The 18,833-nt window shown below is 44.7% G+C and overlaps 3 protein-coding genes across 3 annotated transcripts; all 3 read left to right on the top strand.

Moving 5' to 3' along the window:
• The first annotated feature begins 244 nt into the window (after positions 1-244).
• On the top strand, positions 245-3,426 carry LOC136423979 (mucin-22-like). Its single transcript, XM_066412379.1, has 2 exons — positions 245-2,838; positions 3,225-3,426. The coding sequence occupies exons 1-2, from the start codon at positions 245-247 to the stop codon at positions 3,424-3,426; spliced, it is 2,796 nt and encodes a 931-aa protein (XP_066268476.1).
• A 349-nt stretch (positions 3,427-3,775) lies between these two features.
• Positions 3,776-9,957, top strand: LOC136423978 (mucin-2-like). Its single transcript, XM_066412378.1, has 4 exons — positions 3,776-7,847; positions 8,351-8,503; positions 9,444-9,663; positions 9,801-9,957. The coding sequence occupies exons 1-4, from the start codon at positions 3,776-3,778 to the stop codon at positions 9,955-9,957; spliced, it is 4,602 nt and encodes a 1,533-aa protein (XP_066268475.1).
• An 892-nt stretch (positions 9,958-10,849) lies between these two features.
• Positions 10,850-15,815, top strand: LOC136423977 (mucin-2-like). Its single transcript, XM_066412377.1, has 3 exons — positions 10,850-11,627; positions 12,760-14,010; positions 15,784-15,815. The coding sequence occupies exons 1-3, from the start codon at positions 10,850-10,852 to the stop codon at positions 15,813-15,815; spliced, it is 2,061 nt and encodes a 686-aa protein (XP_066268474.1).
• The last annotated feature ends 3,018 nt before the right edge of the window (positions 15,816-18,833 follow it).

Genomic DNA, 18,833 nt, shown 5'->3' with positions numbered 1-18,833 from the left:
ACAGAAAAATTTTGAATTTCTTTACCAGTATTATGGTAATCTGTCCCAGCCATTGTTCTGGGCTGGGAGACGGTCTAATCCTTTTATGAATTTATGTGTTTATGGGGGTCAATCCACCATTCAAGCTGCTAGACATGTCACAGTAGGAACACTTCCTTTACGAGTTGCCCAGGGTAAGAATCCGATGGCTTTAACAACGTTTCAACCGGATGTTGTAACTGAGGCCACTACTGAACCGGCGACAATGGTTTTCTCAGAAGCATCTCAAAGAACAGTAGTGATGACTTCAGAGCCTACAACAACCGCTGCAGCCCAAACTATCATCGTTTCTTCAGAGAAAACAATGATGACGACCGAAGCACCTTCCACAACAACAATGGAGACTGAAGCTTTAGGAATGCCAGTCATAGTGACTACATACACTGATCATGAACCTGAAACTACAGTTGACTCTGAAACATCTCAAACAACAGTAGAGATACCTACAGAGCATGGTACAACCAATGAGCCGCCCCAGACTATTATTGTTTCTTCAGAGAAAGCAATGACAACTGACGCACATATCGCAACAACAATGAAGACAGAACCTTTTAGAACGACAGCTACGCTGACTACAGACACTGATCATGAAGTTGACATTACAGTTGACTATGAAACCTCCCAAACAACAGTAGAGATATCCGACGAAACTCCTACAACCGATGCGCCCCAGACCATCCGTGTTTCTTCAGAGAAAGCAGTGTCGACGGAAGCACCTACCGTGACATCAATGAAAACAGAACCCTCTACGCTGACCACAGACACTGATCATGAACTTGAGACTGCAGTTGTCTCTAAGATATCCCAAACAACAGTAGAGATACCTAAAGAGCCTAGTACAACCGATGCGTCCCGGACTATCATTGTTTCTTCAGAGAAAGCAGTGTCGACGGAAGCACCTGTCGCGACATCAACGAAAACAGAACCCTCTACGCTGACCACAGACACTGATCATGAACTTGAGACTGCAGTTGTCTCTAAGATATCCCAAACAACAGTAGAGATACCTAAAGAGCCTAGTACAACCGATGCGTCCCGGACCATCATTGTTTCTTCAGAGAAAGCAGTGTCGACGGAAGCACCTGTCGCGACATCAACGAAAACAGAACCCTCTACGCTGACCACAGACACTGATCATGAACTTGAGACTGCAGTTGTCTCTAAGATATCCCAAACAACAGTAGAGATACCTAAAGAGCCTAGTACAACCGATGCGTCCCGGACTATCATTGTTTCTTCAGAGAAAGCAAAGACGACCGAAGCACCTTTCACAACAACAATGGAGACTGAACGTTTAGAAACGGCAGCTACGCTGACAACAGACACTGATCATGAGCTTGAAACGACAGTAGACTCTGAAACATCTCAAACAACAGTAGAGATACCTACAGAGCCTGGTACAACCGATGCACTCCAGACTATCATTGTTTCTTCAGAGAAAGCAAAGACGACCGAAGCACCTTTCACAACAACAATGGAGACTGAACGTTTAGAAACGGCAGCTACGCTGACAACAGACACTGATCATGAGCTTGAAACGACAGTAGACTCTGAAACATCTCAAACAACAGTAGAGATACTTACAGAGCCTGGTACAACCGATGCACTCCAGACTATCATTGTTTCTTCAGAGAAAGCAAAGACGACCGAAGCACCTGCTACAACAACAATGGAGGCAGAACCTTTAGGAACGACAGCTACCGTGACTACAGGCACTGATCATGAACCTAAAACTACAGTTGACTCTGAAACCTCCCAAACAACAGTAAAGATACCCGAAGAAACTCCTACAACCGATGCACCCCGGACTATCCTTGTTTCTTCAGAGAAAGCAGTGACGACAGAAGCACCTACCGCGACATCAATGAAAACCGAACCATCTACGCTGACCACAGACACTGATCATGAACTTGAAACTACAGGTGACTCTAAAACATCTCAAACAACAGTAGATATACCCACAGAGCCTGGTACAACCGACGAGCCCCAGACAATCATTGTTTCTTCAGAGAAAGCAATGACGACTGACCCCCCTACCGCAACAACAATGAAGACAGAACCTTTAAGAACGACAACTACGCTGTCTACAGACACTGATCATGAGCTTGAAACTACAATTGACTCTGAAACATCTCAAACAACAGTAGATATACTTACCGAGCCTGGTACAACCGATGCCTCCCAGACTATCATTGTTTCTTCAGAGAAAGCAGTGACGACGACCGAAGCACCTGCCACAATGAATACAGAGAGAACGACAACAGATAAAACAAGACGTTATACAACGGAAGTGGTGGACATTACAACAGACATAACTTCTAAAGCATCGCTCACATCGCCAAGAGACGTACCTACAACGCTGTCCACGAAAACATTATCACTGGTAACAGAGCCGATGTCAACTTTGCAGACGATAACGGAGGCTGCAACGTCGGCAAGTGTTGATAGAACAACATCGGAATCAACGATTGGGTTGACATCAACAGCCCAATATACAACGTCTGAAGCAACTACGCCTGGTGTTACGATTGTGCCAACAACGCTTGAAACTGCCGATACAACAACGATGAACACGGCACAACCAACTGAAAGGACAACAACAGAGCCATCAACCATGGGCGTCTCAACGGCAAAGAGACCCCGAGCTACAACCAGCACAGCAGAAGTGCCAACTACGATGGGTGCCAACACACCAACCAGAGTTGCAACTACAAGGACACCACTCGTTACTGGGTCGTTGGCAACAATAGATATGACGACCGAGGCTATAGAAACTACCGTGTTGACCACGAGAGAGTTGTCAGTAGTGACAGAACCGTTGTCAATGATTACCGAGGCTACAACGTCAGCTGATGGTCACACTACGTCTGAAATACCGCTTCAGTCAACATCGCAAACCCGCTCCGTAACCGAAGGAACTACAACATCAGCTACAACACTTTCACAGACTACTGTTGCAACAACAAAGGCGCCATCAACGCTTGAAACCGTGGTTACAACAAAAATGAGCTCTGTACTACCGACAAAGGAGAAGACAGCACAACCAACTACTTTGGTCGTCTCAACTTCAGCAGTTACAGCGAGTACGTCAAAAGTTACAACGGACTTAACTAATACAGCTTCGCTTACATCGACAGATGAACAACCTACAACACTGTCCACGGATATAATGTCATTGGTAACAGAGCCAAAGTCCGTGGAGATGACTACGGAGGCAACGACGTAAACAGGAGAGGAAGCGACGCTGGCATCAACATTTGGCACAACAACGACGACTACGTCGGCGTCGACAGCAACTATTCCGGGGACCACTGCTGTTACAACAAAGGTGCCAACAACTTTACAACCCTCAGACACAACAAAGATGAACACTGTACTGCCAGTTGAAGAGAGGACAGCCATGTCGTCCACTTTGATTATCTCAACAGAAACAACTCCTCAAACTTCAACGGTGGCAACGACAGCGTCAAAAGTAACAACAGACTCAACTTCTAAGGCATCGCTTACACCAAGGGATGACCCACCAACAACACTGTCAATGGGAACATTATCATTGGTAACAGTGCCAGTGTCAACAGTGAAAATGACTACCGAAGCTGAAACGTCACCAAGAGGGGAAACGACATCGAAATCAACGTCCAAAACAACTACGTCGGCGTCGACAGTAATATTTCCGCAGACTTCTGTTGTTACAACAAAGCTACCAACAACATTAAAACCATTAAACACAACAAATATGAACACTCTGCTGCTAACTGAAGTGGGGACAACCGAACCGTCTACTAAGGTAATCTCAACGGTCAAAACGTCAAAACTTTCCACAATAACAACGGAAGTCTCAAAAGGAGCAACTACGTCGACGGCAGACTTCACCTCTGAGGGGTCAACGGCGGTGTTCACCTCTAGGGTGTCTACGACCACCACAGAACCTACCTCAGAGGCGTCAACGGATACTACAGAACCCACCTCTGAGGCGTCAACGGTCACTACAGAATCCACCTCCGAGGCGTCATTTACCTCTATAAAACCAACCTCTGAGGCGTCAACGGCCGCTACAGAATCCACATCGGAGGCGTCAACGGTCACTGCAGAATCCACCTCTGAGACGTCAACGGCCACTACAGAATCCACCACTGAGGTGCCAACGACAACTATAGAACCCACCTCGGAGGTGTCAATGACCACTATGGAACCCACCTTTGAGGCTTCCAGGCCCACTACAGAATCCACCTCTGAGGCATCAGCGATCAGCATAGAACCCACGTCTGAGGTGTCAATGGGCACTACAGAATACACCTCTGAGGCGCCAACGACCACAATAGACCCAACTTCTGAGGCGCCTAAGATTACTATAAAACCCACCTCTGAAGCGCCAACGTCCACTACAGAACCTATTTATGAGACAGAAACCTCAACAGATCTCAATGGCAAAACAACATTGGAGCCAACGGTCCCGTTAACGACAGTAACTGCAACCCAACCTACATCAACCGAAACAGCTACATCAACCTCGACAACAACACAAACTACAGAAAGAATGTTTGTAGTTACGAAGCCGTTATCAACCATGATGATGACCACCGAGGTCTCATCATCCACAAAACTCCAAACAACATCGGAATCAACGGCAACCACATCAACAAAGCTACAACCCCCATACACAACAAAGCTGAATACTGCACTGCCAACTGAAGGGAGGACAACCAAGTCAGTCACTGTGATTATCCCAACAGAAACAACTCCTCAAACGTCCAGACTAACAACTACAGACGCAACTTCTGAAGCTTTGCTTACATCGACAAGAGAGAAACCTACTCTGCCCACCGGTACATTATCATTGGTAACGGAGCCAGTGTCAGCAGTGGGGATGACTACTGAAATTGCAACGTTAACAATGGGTGGAATGGTCACGGAAACAAAAGTTGGTACAACGTCCAAGGCAACAACGACAGCTACAGACTCGTCATACACAACAAGGATTAACACTGTACTGCCAGCTGAAGAGGGGACATCCAGGTCGTCCACTTTGATAATCTCAACGGACAGAACTCCTCAAATGTCCTCCGTTACGACGGAAGAGACAAACGCATCAGATATAACAACGTTGTCATTTGTAACAGAGCCAATGTCAACAGTGGGCCTGACTACGGAGACTGTAACCTCAACGAGAAGGGAAACGACTTCGAATTCGAAATCAACAATTGGTACAACGTCCAAAGCAACTCCGGCGGCAATGACTACTATAGAACCCACGTCTGAGATGTCACTGACTACCATAGAACCCACCTCTGAGGCACCAAAAGCAACTATAGAACCCACCTCTGAGGCACCAGATACAACTATAGAATCCACCTCTGAGGCACCAAAAACAACTATAGAATCCACCTCTGAGGCACCAGATACAACTATAGAATCCACCTCTGAGGCACCAAAAACAACTATAGAATCCACCTCTGAGGCAGCTACGGTCACTACAGAACCTAACCCTGAGGCGTCAACGGTCAATATAGAACCAACCTCTGAGGCGCCAATAATTACCGTAGAACCAACCACTGAGACGACAACGACCACTACAGAATCCACCTCTGAGGTGTCAAAAAGCACGAGAGAACGCACTTCTAAGGCACCAGTGACTACCATAGCACCTACTTCTGAGGCGTCAATGGCCGCTAGCACTACAGAACCCACCTCTGAGGCTTCAACGACCACCTCTGAGGCACCAATGACTGCTACAGAACTCACTTCTGAGGCGCCAAGGACTGCCATAGAACCCACCTCTGAGGCGTCAATGACCACTATGAAATCCACATCTGAGGCGTCAACTCTCACAACCGACTCTATCTCAGAAGCGCCAATGACCACTATTAAACCCACCTCTGGTGCGTCATTGACCACTATAGAACCCACCTCAGAGGCGTCAACGGCCACTGGACAACTTACTTCTGAGGCGTCAACGGGTATCTCAAATTCTACCTCTGAGGCTTTAGTGGCCACTACAGAATCCATCTCTGCGGCATCAACGACCACAACAGAATCTACATCTGAAGTGCCAATGACCACCATGATACCTACCTCTGAGGCTTCAACGGTTAGCTCAAAATCTACCTCTGAGGCGTCAGCGGCTACTACTGTAACAGAACCCACCTCTGAGGCGTCAACTAGCACAACAGAATCTATCTCAGAAGCGCCAATGACTACTATACAACCCAGCTCTGAAGCGTCAACGACCACAGCAGAATCCACATCTATAGCTTCAATGACCACAGCAGAACCCACCTTTGAAGCATCAATAAGCACTACAGAATCCACATCTGAGGCGTCAGCGACCACTATAGAATCTACCTCTAAAGCGTCAATGACCACAATAGAACCCACCTCTGGTTTGTCATTGACCACTATAAAACCCACATCTGAGGTGCTAACGTCCACTACAGAATCTACTTCTGAGGTGTCATTGACTACTATAGAACCAACCTCTGAGGCGTTGACGGCCAGTGAAGAACCTACCTCTGAGGCGTCAACGGTTACCTCAAAATCTACCTCTGAGGTGTCAGCGACCAGTATAGAGTCCACCTCTGAGGCGTTAACGACCACAGCAGAGCCCACTTCTGAGGCGTCAACGTCAAATACTGTAACTACAGAATCTACCTCAGAAGCGCCAATGACCACTATGAAACCCACTTCAGGTGTGTCATTGATCACTATACAACCCACCTCTGAGGCGTCAATGACCACAGCAGAATCCACATCTGAAGCGTCAATGACCACCATAGAACCCACACCTGAGGCGTCAACGGCAACTATAGAATCTACCTCTGAAGCGTCAACGGTCACCGTAGAACCCACTTTTGGTGTGTCATTGACCACTATAGAGCCCACCTCTGAGATGCCAATGACCATTATAGAACCCACCTCTGGGGCGTCAACAGCCACTACAGAGCCCACCTCTGAAGCGGCCACGACACCCAAAACAACGCAAACTACAGGGAAATCGTCTGACGTGACGGAGCCGTTCTCAACAATAAAAATGACTACAGAACCGGCAACCTCAACAACGGTTAAAACAACATCGGAATCAACAACGCCGTCAATGACAATGATACAAACCCAACCTGCATCAACTGAAACAACAATGTCAACCTCGGCAGAGTATGCAACGCAAAGTACAGAAAAACTGTCTACGGTAACGGAACCACTGTCAACAATAATAATGACTACAGAGGCGGCAACGTCAATAAAAGATGAAACAACACCGAAAACAACAGTCCATTCAACAACAAATCTAGCGACGGAACCGCTGTCAACTATGGCAATGTCTAGCGAGGTGACGTCAGCCGAAGGTGCAACGTCAATAAAAGATGAAACAACACCGAAAACAGCGCTCCATTCAACAACAAACCTAGCGACGGAACCGCTGTCAACTGTAGCAATGACTAGCGAGGCAACTACAGCCGAAGGTGCAACATCTACAAAAGATAGAACAACACCGAAAGCAACGGTCCTTTCAACAACAAACCTGGCGACGGAACCGCTGTCAACTATGGCAATGACAAGCGAGGCGACGTCAGACGAAGGTGCAACATTGACAAAAGATGAAACAACACCGAAAGCAACGGTGTCTTCAACAACAAATCTTGCAACGGAATCGCTGTCAACTATGGCAATGACTAGCGAGGTGACGTCAGTCGAAGGTGCAACATCGATAAAAGATGAAACAACACAGAAAGAAACTGTCCCTTCAACAACAAATCTTGCGACGGAACCGCTGTCAACTATGGCAATGACAAGCGAGGCGACGTCAGCCGAAGGTGCAACATTGACAAAAGATGAAACAACATCGAAAACAACGGTCCCTTCAACAACAAATCTTGCGACGGAACCGCTGTCAACTATGGCAATGACTAGTGAGGCGTCGTCAGCCGAAGGTGCAACATCGATAAAAAATGAAACAACACCGAAAGCAACGGTCCCTTCAACAACAAATCTAGCGACGGAACCGCTGTCAACTATAACAATGACTAGTGAGGCAACTACAGCCGAAGGTGAAACGACATCGGGCCCTTCAACGATAATAACGACAACCCAATCTGCATCAACGGAAACAACGATCTTATCCTCGACAGGTAAAGCGACGCATACTTCAGAAGCATTGTCTGTAGTGACGGAATCGCTCACTAGCGAGGTGGCAACGTCAACAAAAGGTGAAACGACATTGAAAACAACGGTTGGAACAACATCAACAACCGTTCATAGACTGACATCGTCGACAGATAGATCGACACATCTTCAGACTACTGTCGCTACAACACAGGTGTTGCCAACACTCAAACCGACGGCTACAACACAACCAACCGTAACACTTGCACAAACTACTTCAGTGACAACAACAGATGCATCAGCAACGCCTACACGCAAAGTTACAAGGGTGAGTACTGCATTGCCGAAAACGTCATCTTCGACCGCAGTAGGAACTCCCAGCCGTGTTACATCTGAAGTGCCAACAACGTTTGCAACAAAGTATACATCAGAGGCCAGCACTGAAGAGCCAACTCAACCATCCACAATAGACTCTTCAACATCAGCTACTACTCAGAAAAGCACCGTTGAAACGAGAAAAGAAACGACTTTTAGAACAGTACTTATGACAGAAGCAACAACAGAAGATACACCAACAGAGAGATCAACCTCAAAACCCCAAACAACAGCTACCACACCGAATGGTCGAAGTACAACAAAGACCTCAGCAACATCTACGTTGCCATTCACAACAGAAACATCAGCTATGACGGAACAACATAGCACTTCGCAAATCACTAGGCAGACTTTGATGTCGACAGGACGTCTGACAACACCGGAAGCAACAGAATCCCCCACCCTGGTACAAACCACCTCAGCTACAACAGAACTGTTTACATCTACAGAGGAACACGTTACAACATTTCGGACCACAGAACCTACATTGTCAACGTCAACTACCGGCGTTACTACTACAGGGCCCCAAACGTCGTCTACGCCCGCGGAAGCGACTCCCACGCTTGTTACAACCGAAGTGCCAACATCGATTGCAACAAAATCTATAACAGAGGCCAACACTGACGAACGAACTCAACCATCCATTAGGGATACTTCAACTTTAGCTGCTACTCGATCAAGCACAGTTGAAGCGAAAGCAGCTACGACGTTTAAAACAGTACTTATGACAGAAGCAACAACGAAATTTTCAGCAACAGCTGCAGAGAGATCAACCTCACAACCCCGAACAACAGCTACCACACAGGAAGCTCGCAGTACAACCTCAGCAGAAGGCCAAACAATACCTACGTTTCCATACACGACAGAAACATCAGCTATGACCGAAAAACAGAGCACTTCACAGATGACTAAACAGACTTTAACGTCGACAGGACGTCCGACAACACCGGAACCGACAGAATCCTCCACCGTACAAACTACGTCAGCTACAACAAAACTGTTTACAACTCCCAAAGAAGACCTTACAACAGAGATGACCACAGAATCTACAATGACAACGTCAAGTACCGACGTCACTACTATAGGACCCAAAACGCCATCATCGTCTGCTACAACGACTTCAACCCGTGTTGCAACTAAAGGCCCAACAATGTTTGCAACAAAGTATACATCCGAGGCCAGCACTGTAGAACCAACTCAACCATCCACAAGGGGTACTTCATTTACTACTCAACCAAGCCCGCTTCAAACGAGAGCAGCAACGACTTTTAAAACAGTACTTATGACAGAAGCAACAACGAAAGCTACACCAACAGAGAGGTCAACCTCAAGACCCCGAACAATAGCTACAACGCAGGAAGCTCGCAGTACAACCTCAGCAGAAGGACACACAACACCTACGTTGCCATTCACGACAGAAGCATCTGCGATGACGGAACAACATAGCACATCGCAAATGACTAGGCAGACTTTGACGTCGACAGGACGTCTGACAACACCGGAACCGTCATCGTTCCCCACCCTGGTAAAAACAACTTCAGGTACAACAGATCTGTTTACAACCCCCGAGGAAGACCTTAGGACAGAGATAACAACAAATGCAAGAATATCAACGTCAAGTATCGACATTACTACTACAGGGCCCAAAACGCCATCTCCGTCCGCAGTAGGAACTCCCACCCTTGTTACAACTGAATTACCAACAACGTTTACAACAAAGCTTACAACAGAGGCGAGCACTGACGAACCAACACAACCACTCACAAGGGACATTTCAACTTTAGCTACTACTCAAGAAAGAACAGTTCAAACGAAAGCACCAACGACGTTTAAAACAGTACTTATGACAGAAGCAACAACGAAGGCTACACCAACTGAGAGAGCAACCCCAAAACCCAAAACAACGATTACCGTAATAACAACATTAACAAGTACCGAGTTGAGCACAGCTGGACACGGAACATCAACACCACTCATCGCAGCCTCTACCTTTCTCACCACAGCCGGGTCACCTTCAACTGTTAAACCATTGATATCAACTAAACCATTCACCGCTGATATTTCAACCCCGTCAACTCGTGAAACTACAACAGTTACAACGAGAGTATCAACAGCGTTGCAGCCAGAAGTAACAACAGGCGGGGTATTCACGAGACCTTCAACGATAAAGAGTTCCACTCATACATCGCCTTTGGCTACAACATCACAAACTACAGCAGTATTCAGCACGTCAGAAGCAGAGCCTAAATCGCAGGCAGCTACAACACCGCAAGATTATAGAACAACGAAGACCACAACAGAAGGGAGGACAACACCTGCGTTGCCATTCATAACAGAAATGACAGCTATGACAGATCAACCGACTACAGCTCAAGTGACTAAGGAGACTATAACGTCGACAGGACGTCTAACAACACCGAAACCGACATCAAGCCGGACCATAATACAAGCTACTTCAGCTACAACAGAGTTGTTGACAACTCCCGAGGAAGAGCTTGCAACAAAACCTACATTTACAACGCCAAGTAAAGAAGCTACTACCGTACGGCCCAAAACGTCAACTTCATTCGCGGTGGAAACTCACACCCTTGTTACAACTGACGTGCCAACAACGTTTGCAACAAAATCTACAACAGAGGCTAGCACCGACGAACCAACTCAACTATCCACAAGGGACACATCAACATCAGCTACTACTACTCAACTCAGCACTAAAGCAGCAACAACCTTAAAAACAGTCCTTATGACAGACGCAACAACTAGAGCTTCAACAACTAGGCCGTCGACCATCGGCGTTTCAACGGCAACCACTCCCCAAACCACCACAGTTACAACGGAGGCGTTGACACCGTTTGAATCTTCAACAAACACAAGTCCATCGACAAACACCGAATCCTCAACAACTGAAACTGTAACTGATGTTCCAGAGAGTACGGTACACACAACAGAAGAGCCGATCCTTACATCGTATCAAACTACTGAGCTGTCGTCAGTGGCGACGGAGGGACTGCTAACTACGGAAGCAACCAAAGTCCCCTCTACATCACCTGAGAGTACAGTGACATCATCACCAGTCCGTCAGGCTACAATTCCAACAACGACAGAGATGACGACAGGTATTTTATCAACTATAGTTACTACCAAACCAACAACAGACATGGCAACGCTAACAGGTAGTATATCAACAACAAAACATAATGTTACAGCTAGATTGACAGACTTACCATCAACACAAAAAAGGAAACAGACCTCTACGTCAACTGGAGTTAGGGTATCCACTGACACTTCTACCCATACTACATTTGACCTTAGTACAACACCCACAACTACAAGGAAGCCAACGTCTGTAGGTTGGCAAAGCACCCAACACACTTCAACAACGAAATCAAGCAGAACATCTCCCTGTACAACAGAAACCACAACAGCGTCAACATCTACATCGACTACAATAGCTGCAAATACGCAAACTACCTCTTTTACACCAACCAGCGTTCTCAACTCATCTACACAAAAGAGTATACAGACATCAACTAAGGGGAAGGTGTCAACGGAAATAACTTCTCATGTTACATCTGACCGAAGTACAACACTTGCAAGTTCAGTGAACCCAACCACCGCACACGGGTCGACAAAATTAACATCAACTGTTACAGGTCCTCACCAAACAGTTAGGATGACAGCAGCGTCATCGACTCCTATACACACCACCACGCCAAGGCAGTCAACACAACAGAGTAGTATACAAAAATCCTTGTCAACTGAGGAAAAAACATCCACAGAACCTATCATTCAGACTACGTCTCATCCTAGTACAACACAGCCAACCGTCTTACAAACATCGATGAAATCAAGCACTACAGCACCGTATACAACACAAATCACAACGGGGTTTACATCTGTACTGCCTACAACGGTGAAAGAAACAACATTGTCCACTTCTCCTACATTTATTGAAACGACACAAAAGAGTACAAGGTCTTCAAGCTCAACTGAAGGTAACATATTTACAGAAAGCACTACATTTTCTTGCAGCATAACACTCACAACTTTTAGATAAAGTTAACCTCATGTCATGAGACCAGTCGACCACCACAAGCCGTTTCGTGAATTTGACTTTTCTTCAATTCTAACTTTATCCTGACAGTAATGTCCCGATTCACATATTTACGATTACAGTTAACTGTGCTTGATATATAAATGTTCAAGAAAAGGCAGATTGAACAAAAAAAGATGACCATTTTTTTGCAGTTTCACCACAGAGTTCAGTAACAGTGACAACCAACAGTGCACCAACATTAGAGGCAACAATAAGGAACTCGTTAGCCGTGACAACCACTTCTAAAACATCATCGGCTTCCACAACAATTGACCAAACAGCAGCCACAACTGTTTTGACTGCCCTAGCCACCACGGAGTCGACCTCTGAGGCGTCAACGGTCACTACAGAACCCACCTCTGAGGCATCAAAGGTCACTACAGAACCCACAACTGAGGCGTCAGTGACTACTTCAGAATCCACCTTTGAGGCATCAAAGGTCACTACAGAACCCACCTCTGAGGTATCAAAGGTCACTACAGAACCCACCTCTGAGGCATCAAAAGTCACTACAGAACCCACCTCTGAGGCGTCAACGGCCTCTACAGAACCCACCTCTGTGGCGTCAACGGTCATTTCCGAACCCATCTCTGAGGCGTCAAAGGTCACCGCAGAACCCACCTCTGAGGCGTCAACGGCCACTACAGGACCCACCTCTGAGGCGTCAACTGCCGCTGTAGAACCAACCACTGAGGCCTCAAGGGTCACTACCGAACCCACCTTTGAGGCGTCAAAGACCACTAGTCCTACAGAACCCACAACTGAGGCGTCAATGGTCACTACAGAATCCACCTCTGAGGCGTCAACGGTCACTACAGAACCAACCTCTGAGGCGTCAACGTTCACAACAGAACCCACCACTGAAGCGTCAATGGTCACTAGAGAACCCGCCCCAGAGGCGTCAACGGTCACTACAGAACCCACCTCTGAGGAGTCAACAGTCACTACAGAACCCACCTCTGAGGCATCAACGGCCACTACAGAACCTTCCACTGAATCGTCAACGGTCAATACAGAACCCACCACAGAGGCGTCAACGGCCAGTACGAGAGAATCCACCTCTAAGGGATCAACGGTTACTATAGAAACTGCCTCTGAGGCGTCAACGGCCACTACAGAGCCCGCCACTAAGGCGTCAACAACTATAGCCACAACTGTTTTGACTGCCCTAGCCACCACGGAGTCTACCTCTGAATCGTTAACGGCCACTACAGAACCCGCCTCTGAGGCGTCAATGGCCACTACAGAACCCACATCTGAGGCGTCAATGGCCACTACAGAACTCAAATCTGAGGCGTCAACGGTGACTACAGAACCCACATCTGAGGTGCCAACGGCCACTACCGAACCCACATCTGAGGCGTCAACGGTCACTACACAACCTACTTCTGAGGCGCCAGAAGGTGAGTTAGATATCACGTTGTTTCAGGGTGTTCATACAGCTGTCAAATTGTCGTCTATCAAGTGCTATCGTTTGATACTTAAGCATTGTGTCTGTCAGCAAATATTCACACACTGATACGTCGAAGTTAAAACAAAAATGAACTCATTTTGTTCTTAATCTTTACACTCTGTATACGTCTTCCTCGCCCCCTCTGGTCTGTTCTTCATGTTTGTGTTCTTCTTATATCCCTATTCCTTTATGGGCACGACCAAGTTAAATTCGGTTCCTCCATCACAATGACCGCCCATTACACATCGAGGCAGATAGGTCGATGCAACAGGACTCCAATTGTGAGATAATGCTCAATATGTGCGACACCAATTGTATAGAAAACGAATTTGTTGTGTGAAAGAAATGTACATTGTTCAACGTTTTGTGCCATTTCCTTGTCCGTACCTTATTTTTCAACAAACAAAAGACAAAGCGCTCTCATTTTCTATGTCATCCTCAAATCCTAATGTAATCGAAGAGCCATATGAGTTCGCTCACACATATTTTAAGAAAATAAAAGAGGTGTGAAACTATAGATTTAGATGATGTCTTTCTTTTTCTCTTTTTATCATCTACCATTATTTTGCCCTTCTTGGCATGTATATGGATTGAAGATATTGTGATGTTATTGGGATCAATGGCCTTGCAAGCGCATTGACAGTCATAGAAAGACTTCATTGCTCGACTATTGTAGCAGGTACAAAGTATGGCAACAACAGTAAACATAGAAGAAGATATATCTAGAAGATGCGCGCGCGCGGGCGCACATACACACACACACATACATACCCCCCCTCCCCCACACACATACATATAGGAAAAATAAAGGCATACAAATATTTCATTGGCTTGGCTTCGCTAGCGAAGATTTCAGGGGAGTCTACTTCTGGTATACAAATATATAGGCAAAATAAAAGCACACAAATGTAATAATCAAAATATACAACGATGAATACGGTTACATTAACTGAAAACATTACAACATAAGGTGAACTCCAAATGAGAGCAGTATGGGTCGAAGGTCAAAGCAAACAACGTATCTATGTGATATATGTCAGGATTTTTGCGCATTTCAAAACACAACGGTTACAAAAGATCTTTGTTCCTTTTTTTGGTAAACCGTGTGACAATGACTATAAGTTACTATCACTCCATCAACAACTGTGAAGAACTGCTTTAGATTTATAAAAATAATAATAAGAATAAGAATAATAAACGGTTTATTCAGAACACATACATTATACATCTGTCCCCTCTTAGATGAAGCTTTAAACAACATCGCGTCTTTAAAAAAGCACAAAAAATCTTTTAATGGACTGACCCAGAAGCGTTTCCCTAGCCTGAATTCACTCAATATTTCACACTCCAATACCTTGAGAGAAATCGTTAAACCGGTTTCTCTAAATGCATTCTGATCAAACCTGTCAGTATCTGTTTAACCTAAGGCTATTCGTAACTGGGTAATACTGTGGAACAGATATAGTCACTCTCTCCCATAGCTTATTCAGCCAAACAGGTGCCTATTGTATATACATGTCCCAACTGTAAAAGTTCCTGTTGAAATCACATATACAAACCAATCTTACTCTTATACAAAATATGAGAGCGTGGTGATTTAATTTTGACCAAAGAACTTCACACCAAAAATGGAAATAGTGTGAAAAGAAAGTTGCCTTGAGCGCGAGTGTCATTCTAGTTACAAGTAGTTAAAATTTACCACACTTTCCCCTGACCAATTAAGGTGAGGGAGAGTACGGGAGCCCCTATAACTAACTAGGCTTAATTGTCGTAGCAATCGTGTGAAATGCCATAATGAATGATCATAGTCATTTTGCTTTCTTAAATCCTCATTTAGGCAAACGAATCATTTTACCTAAATCTTCAACGTTGACGATCTGTATTCCACTTATAAACATCTTTTCGATGAGATTTTATATTCAAAAGAAACAATCGACAAAAAGGGCAACGCAAGTTAAAAGATCGTGAGAAAGTCCCCCCGTCGCTATGCGCATCAATCAGATGATAATTACTCCAACAGGTCGGTAAAGTATGTCAACTAACACAATAGGAAATGCGTAGGCACCAAGGCAGTAATAGGCTCCAAGATGCCTTGGGCCATCTGTGGGTTCTCATGTACTATAATTGTTCATACTGTATTAACCCTATTCTACATAGTCTGACACAGAATGAAGAAGCTTGGGAGTAGATCTATTACTTGCTGCGCAGATTCGTAGCACGATGCGTTTGCCGACCAGTTGGAAAATGTGCAGGCACACTAAACGCGCGTTTTGGATTTTCGTCCTGCTACTGGCTTTCACCACACGATGGTGTTCGACGAAGGGAGTGAGAAGAAATACAGGTACGTCTGTTTGTTTCATTCCAAACGTATGTTTCCCATGGTGTCTTAGACAACCATTTTCTTTGCATTGCTAGCCTGGTACATGATATATCGACTGTTTCAAGATTTTATCCAGTTGCTTGACTATTTTTGTCGTATGATACATTGTCATTTGTTATTTTGGTGACTGTGTAGAATGGGACAAAACAATAGTCGAAAATGTGGGCCGGAGGGGAGCACCTATTTTATGTGACAAACTTGAAACCTGCTGTTTTTATTGATAGAGAATATAACCAAACGGTTAGATCATTTTATTTCTTTATAGAAAAGACAGGTTCGGTTATATCGTACTGTCTGGTACTTATATTTCCATATGCCTTTCCTCGTGTTTAGCGTATGGCATATATCCCATCCCTCCATATGGCCGTAGTAACTAGTGTGCATGATGCCATCAGACTGTAACGCAAGGCTTAATCCATCACAAATAGGAAAAGATCAACCAAAACTATCACACAAAGATGTGAAAAGAAACAAGATTCAAACTTCGTGCATAATTATAGGCTAAGGAGGATGTGGCGACATCTATGCTTTGATGTAGCTTAGTTTGGAAACGCCAACCTAGATTATCCAGATGAGTGGAGCAGCTAATTGCGGCATCTTACGAGACGAAATTGTAAACATTCCAGACGTTAGGAATTCCGTAGCATTTTTCTTCTTTCCCAATCGCACATTGTCTAAAGAAATGGCCGTTATAAGACTACAACAAGTTGCAAAGGGATATAAAGGAATCATAGAACTTTAAAGTAAAGTTTGAAAATGTTAAGACAACCTATAGTATACAAAAGTTGGCCTCATTTCCTAATAGAAAGAACACCACACCAACTCGCTTCAGGCGAGATATAAGTCCGACTGGTTGAGGTACTAGGTATTGCACAAAACTAGGTCGCATTGATCTTTCAAAAGATTGTACACAAAGGATAGAAATTCCGGACGGTCACAAGTTTACCAAAAGATGCAAAATCTCCCTGAAAAAAACTTTGACAGTTCGGAAAAAATAAGTTGAAAGATATCTATTCCGTCTAATATACGTCTTTGGTACAGAATAGCTTACAGTTTAGTTCAGTACATTGGATCGATGTTTAAATTGAGATCTAGAGTACTGTCCATTTCATCACTATACAGTAGTAAACATAGGTTGGCCACTTGAGAGCCCTGGTAATTGGATCAATATAGGTTGAAAACCTGAGACAGTCCTGTCCATTGGATCAATATAGGTTGAAAACCTGAGACAGTCCTGCCCATTGGATCAATATAGGTTGAAAACCTGAGACAGTCCTGTCCATTTGATCAATATAGGTTGAAAACCTGAGACAGTCCTGTCCATTGGATCAATATAGGTTGAAAACCTGAGACAGTCCTGTCCATTGGATCAATATAGGTTGAAAACCTGAGACAGTCCTGCCCATTGGATCAATATAGGTTGAAAACCTGACACAGTCCTGCCCATTGGATCAATATAGGTTGAAAACCTGAGACAGTCCTGCCCATTGGATCAATATAGGTTGAAAACCTGAGACAGTCCTGTCCATTGGATCAATATAGGTTGAAAACCTGAGACAGTCCTGCCCGTTGGATCAATATAGGTTGAAAACCTGAGACAGTCCTGCCCATTGGATCAATATAGGTTGAAAACCTGAGACAGTCCTGCCCATTGGATCAATATAGGTTGAAAACCTGAGACAGTCTGGCTTATTTATATTGGATGAATGTAGGTTGAGAACTTGAGACAGCCTTGCTTATTGGATGTATGTAGGTTGAAAACTTTAGTCTGTCCTTTCTATTGGATACATATAGATTGAGAACAAGATAGTCCTGTCCATTGGATGAATATAGGCTGAAAACTTGAGATAGTCCTGCCCATTGGATCAATATAGGTTGAGAACTTGAGACAGTCTTGCCCATTGGATAAAATTAATATAGGTTGAAAACTTGAGATAGTCCTGCCCATTGGATCAATATAGGTTGAGAACTTGAGATATTCCTGTCCATTCGATAAATATAGGTTGAGAAACTGAGACAGGCCTGACCATTGGATCAATATAGATTGAGAACTTCAGACAGCCCTAGCCCGACCCAATTGACCAATATGCATTGAGAACTGTCCTTTCCATTAGATCAATATAGGTTGAGAACTTGAGACAGTTCTGCCCATTGGATAAACAAAGTTGAGAACTTGAAACAGTCGTGTCCATCGGATTAGTATATTCTAAGAAAGTCCTGTTCATTGGATAAATAGAGGTCAAGAACTGTGCACTGTACACTGTACAGTCCTGGCCATTGCTTCAAAATATGTAGGAGATGATTATATACTAGACCTGCATGTTTTGACTCCTAAATTCAAGCTGTCTAATTCTCAGCAAAAATATTTATTTCGTACTACTTGTATGTAATTA

The sequence above is a fragment of the Branchiostoma lanceolatum genome, chromosome 18 (genome assembly GCF_035083965.1).
Source record: "Branchiostoma lanceolatum isolate klBraLanc5 chromosome 18, klBraLanc5.hap2, whole genome shotgun sequence".
NCBI classification, from domain to species: domain Eukaryota; kingdom Metazoa; phylum Chordata; class Leptocardii; order Amphioxiformes; family Branchiostomatidae; genus Branchiostoma; species Branchiostoma lanceolatum.
This window is presented reverse-complemented; position numbering and strand designations above follow the sequence as displayed.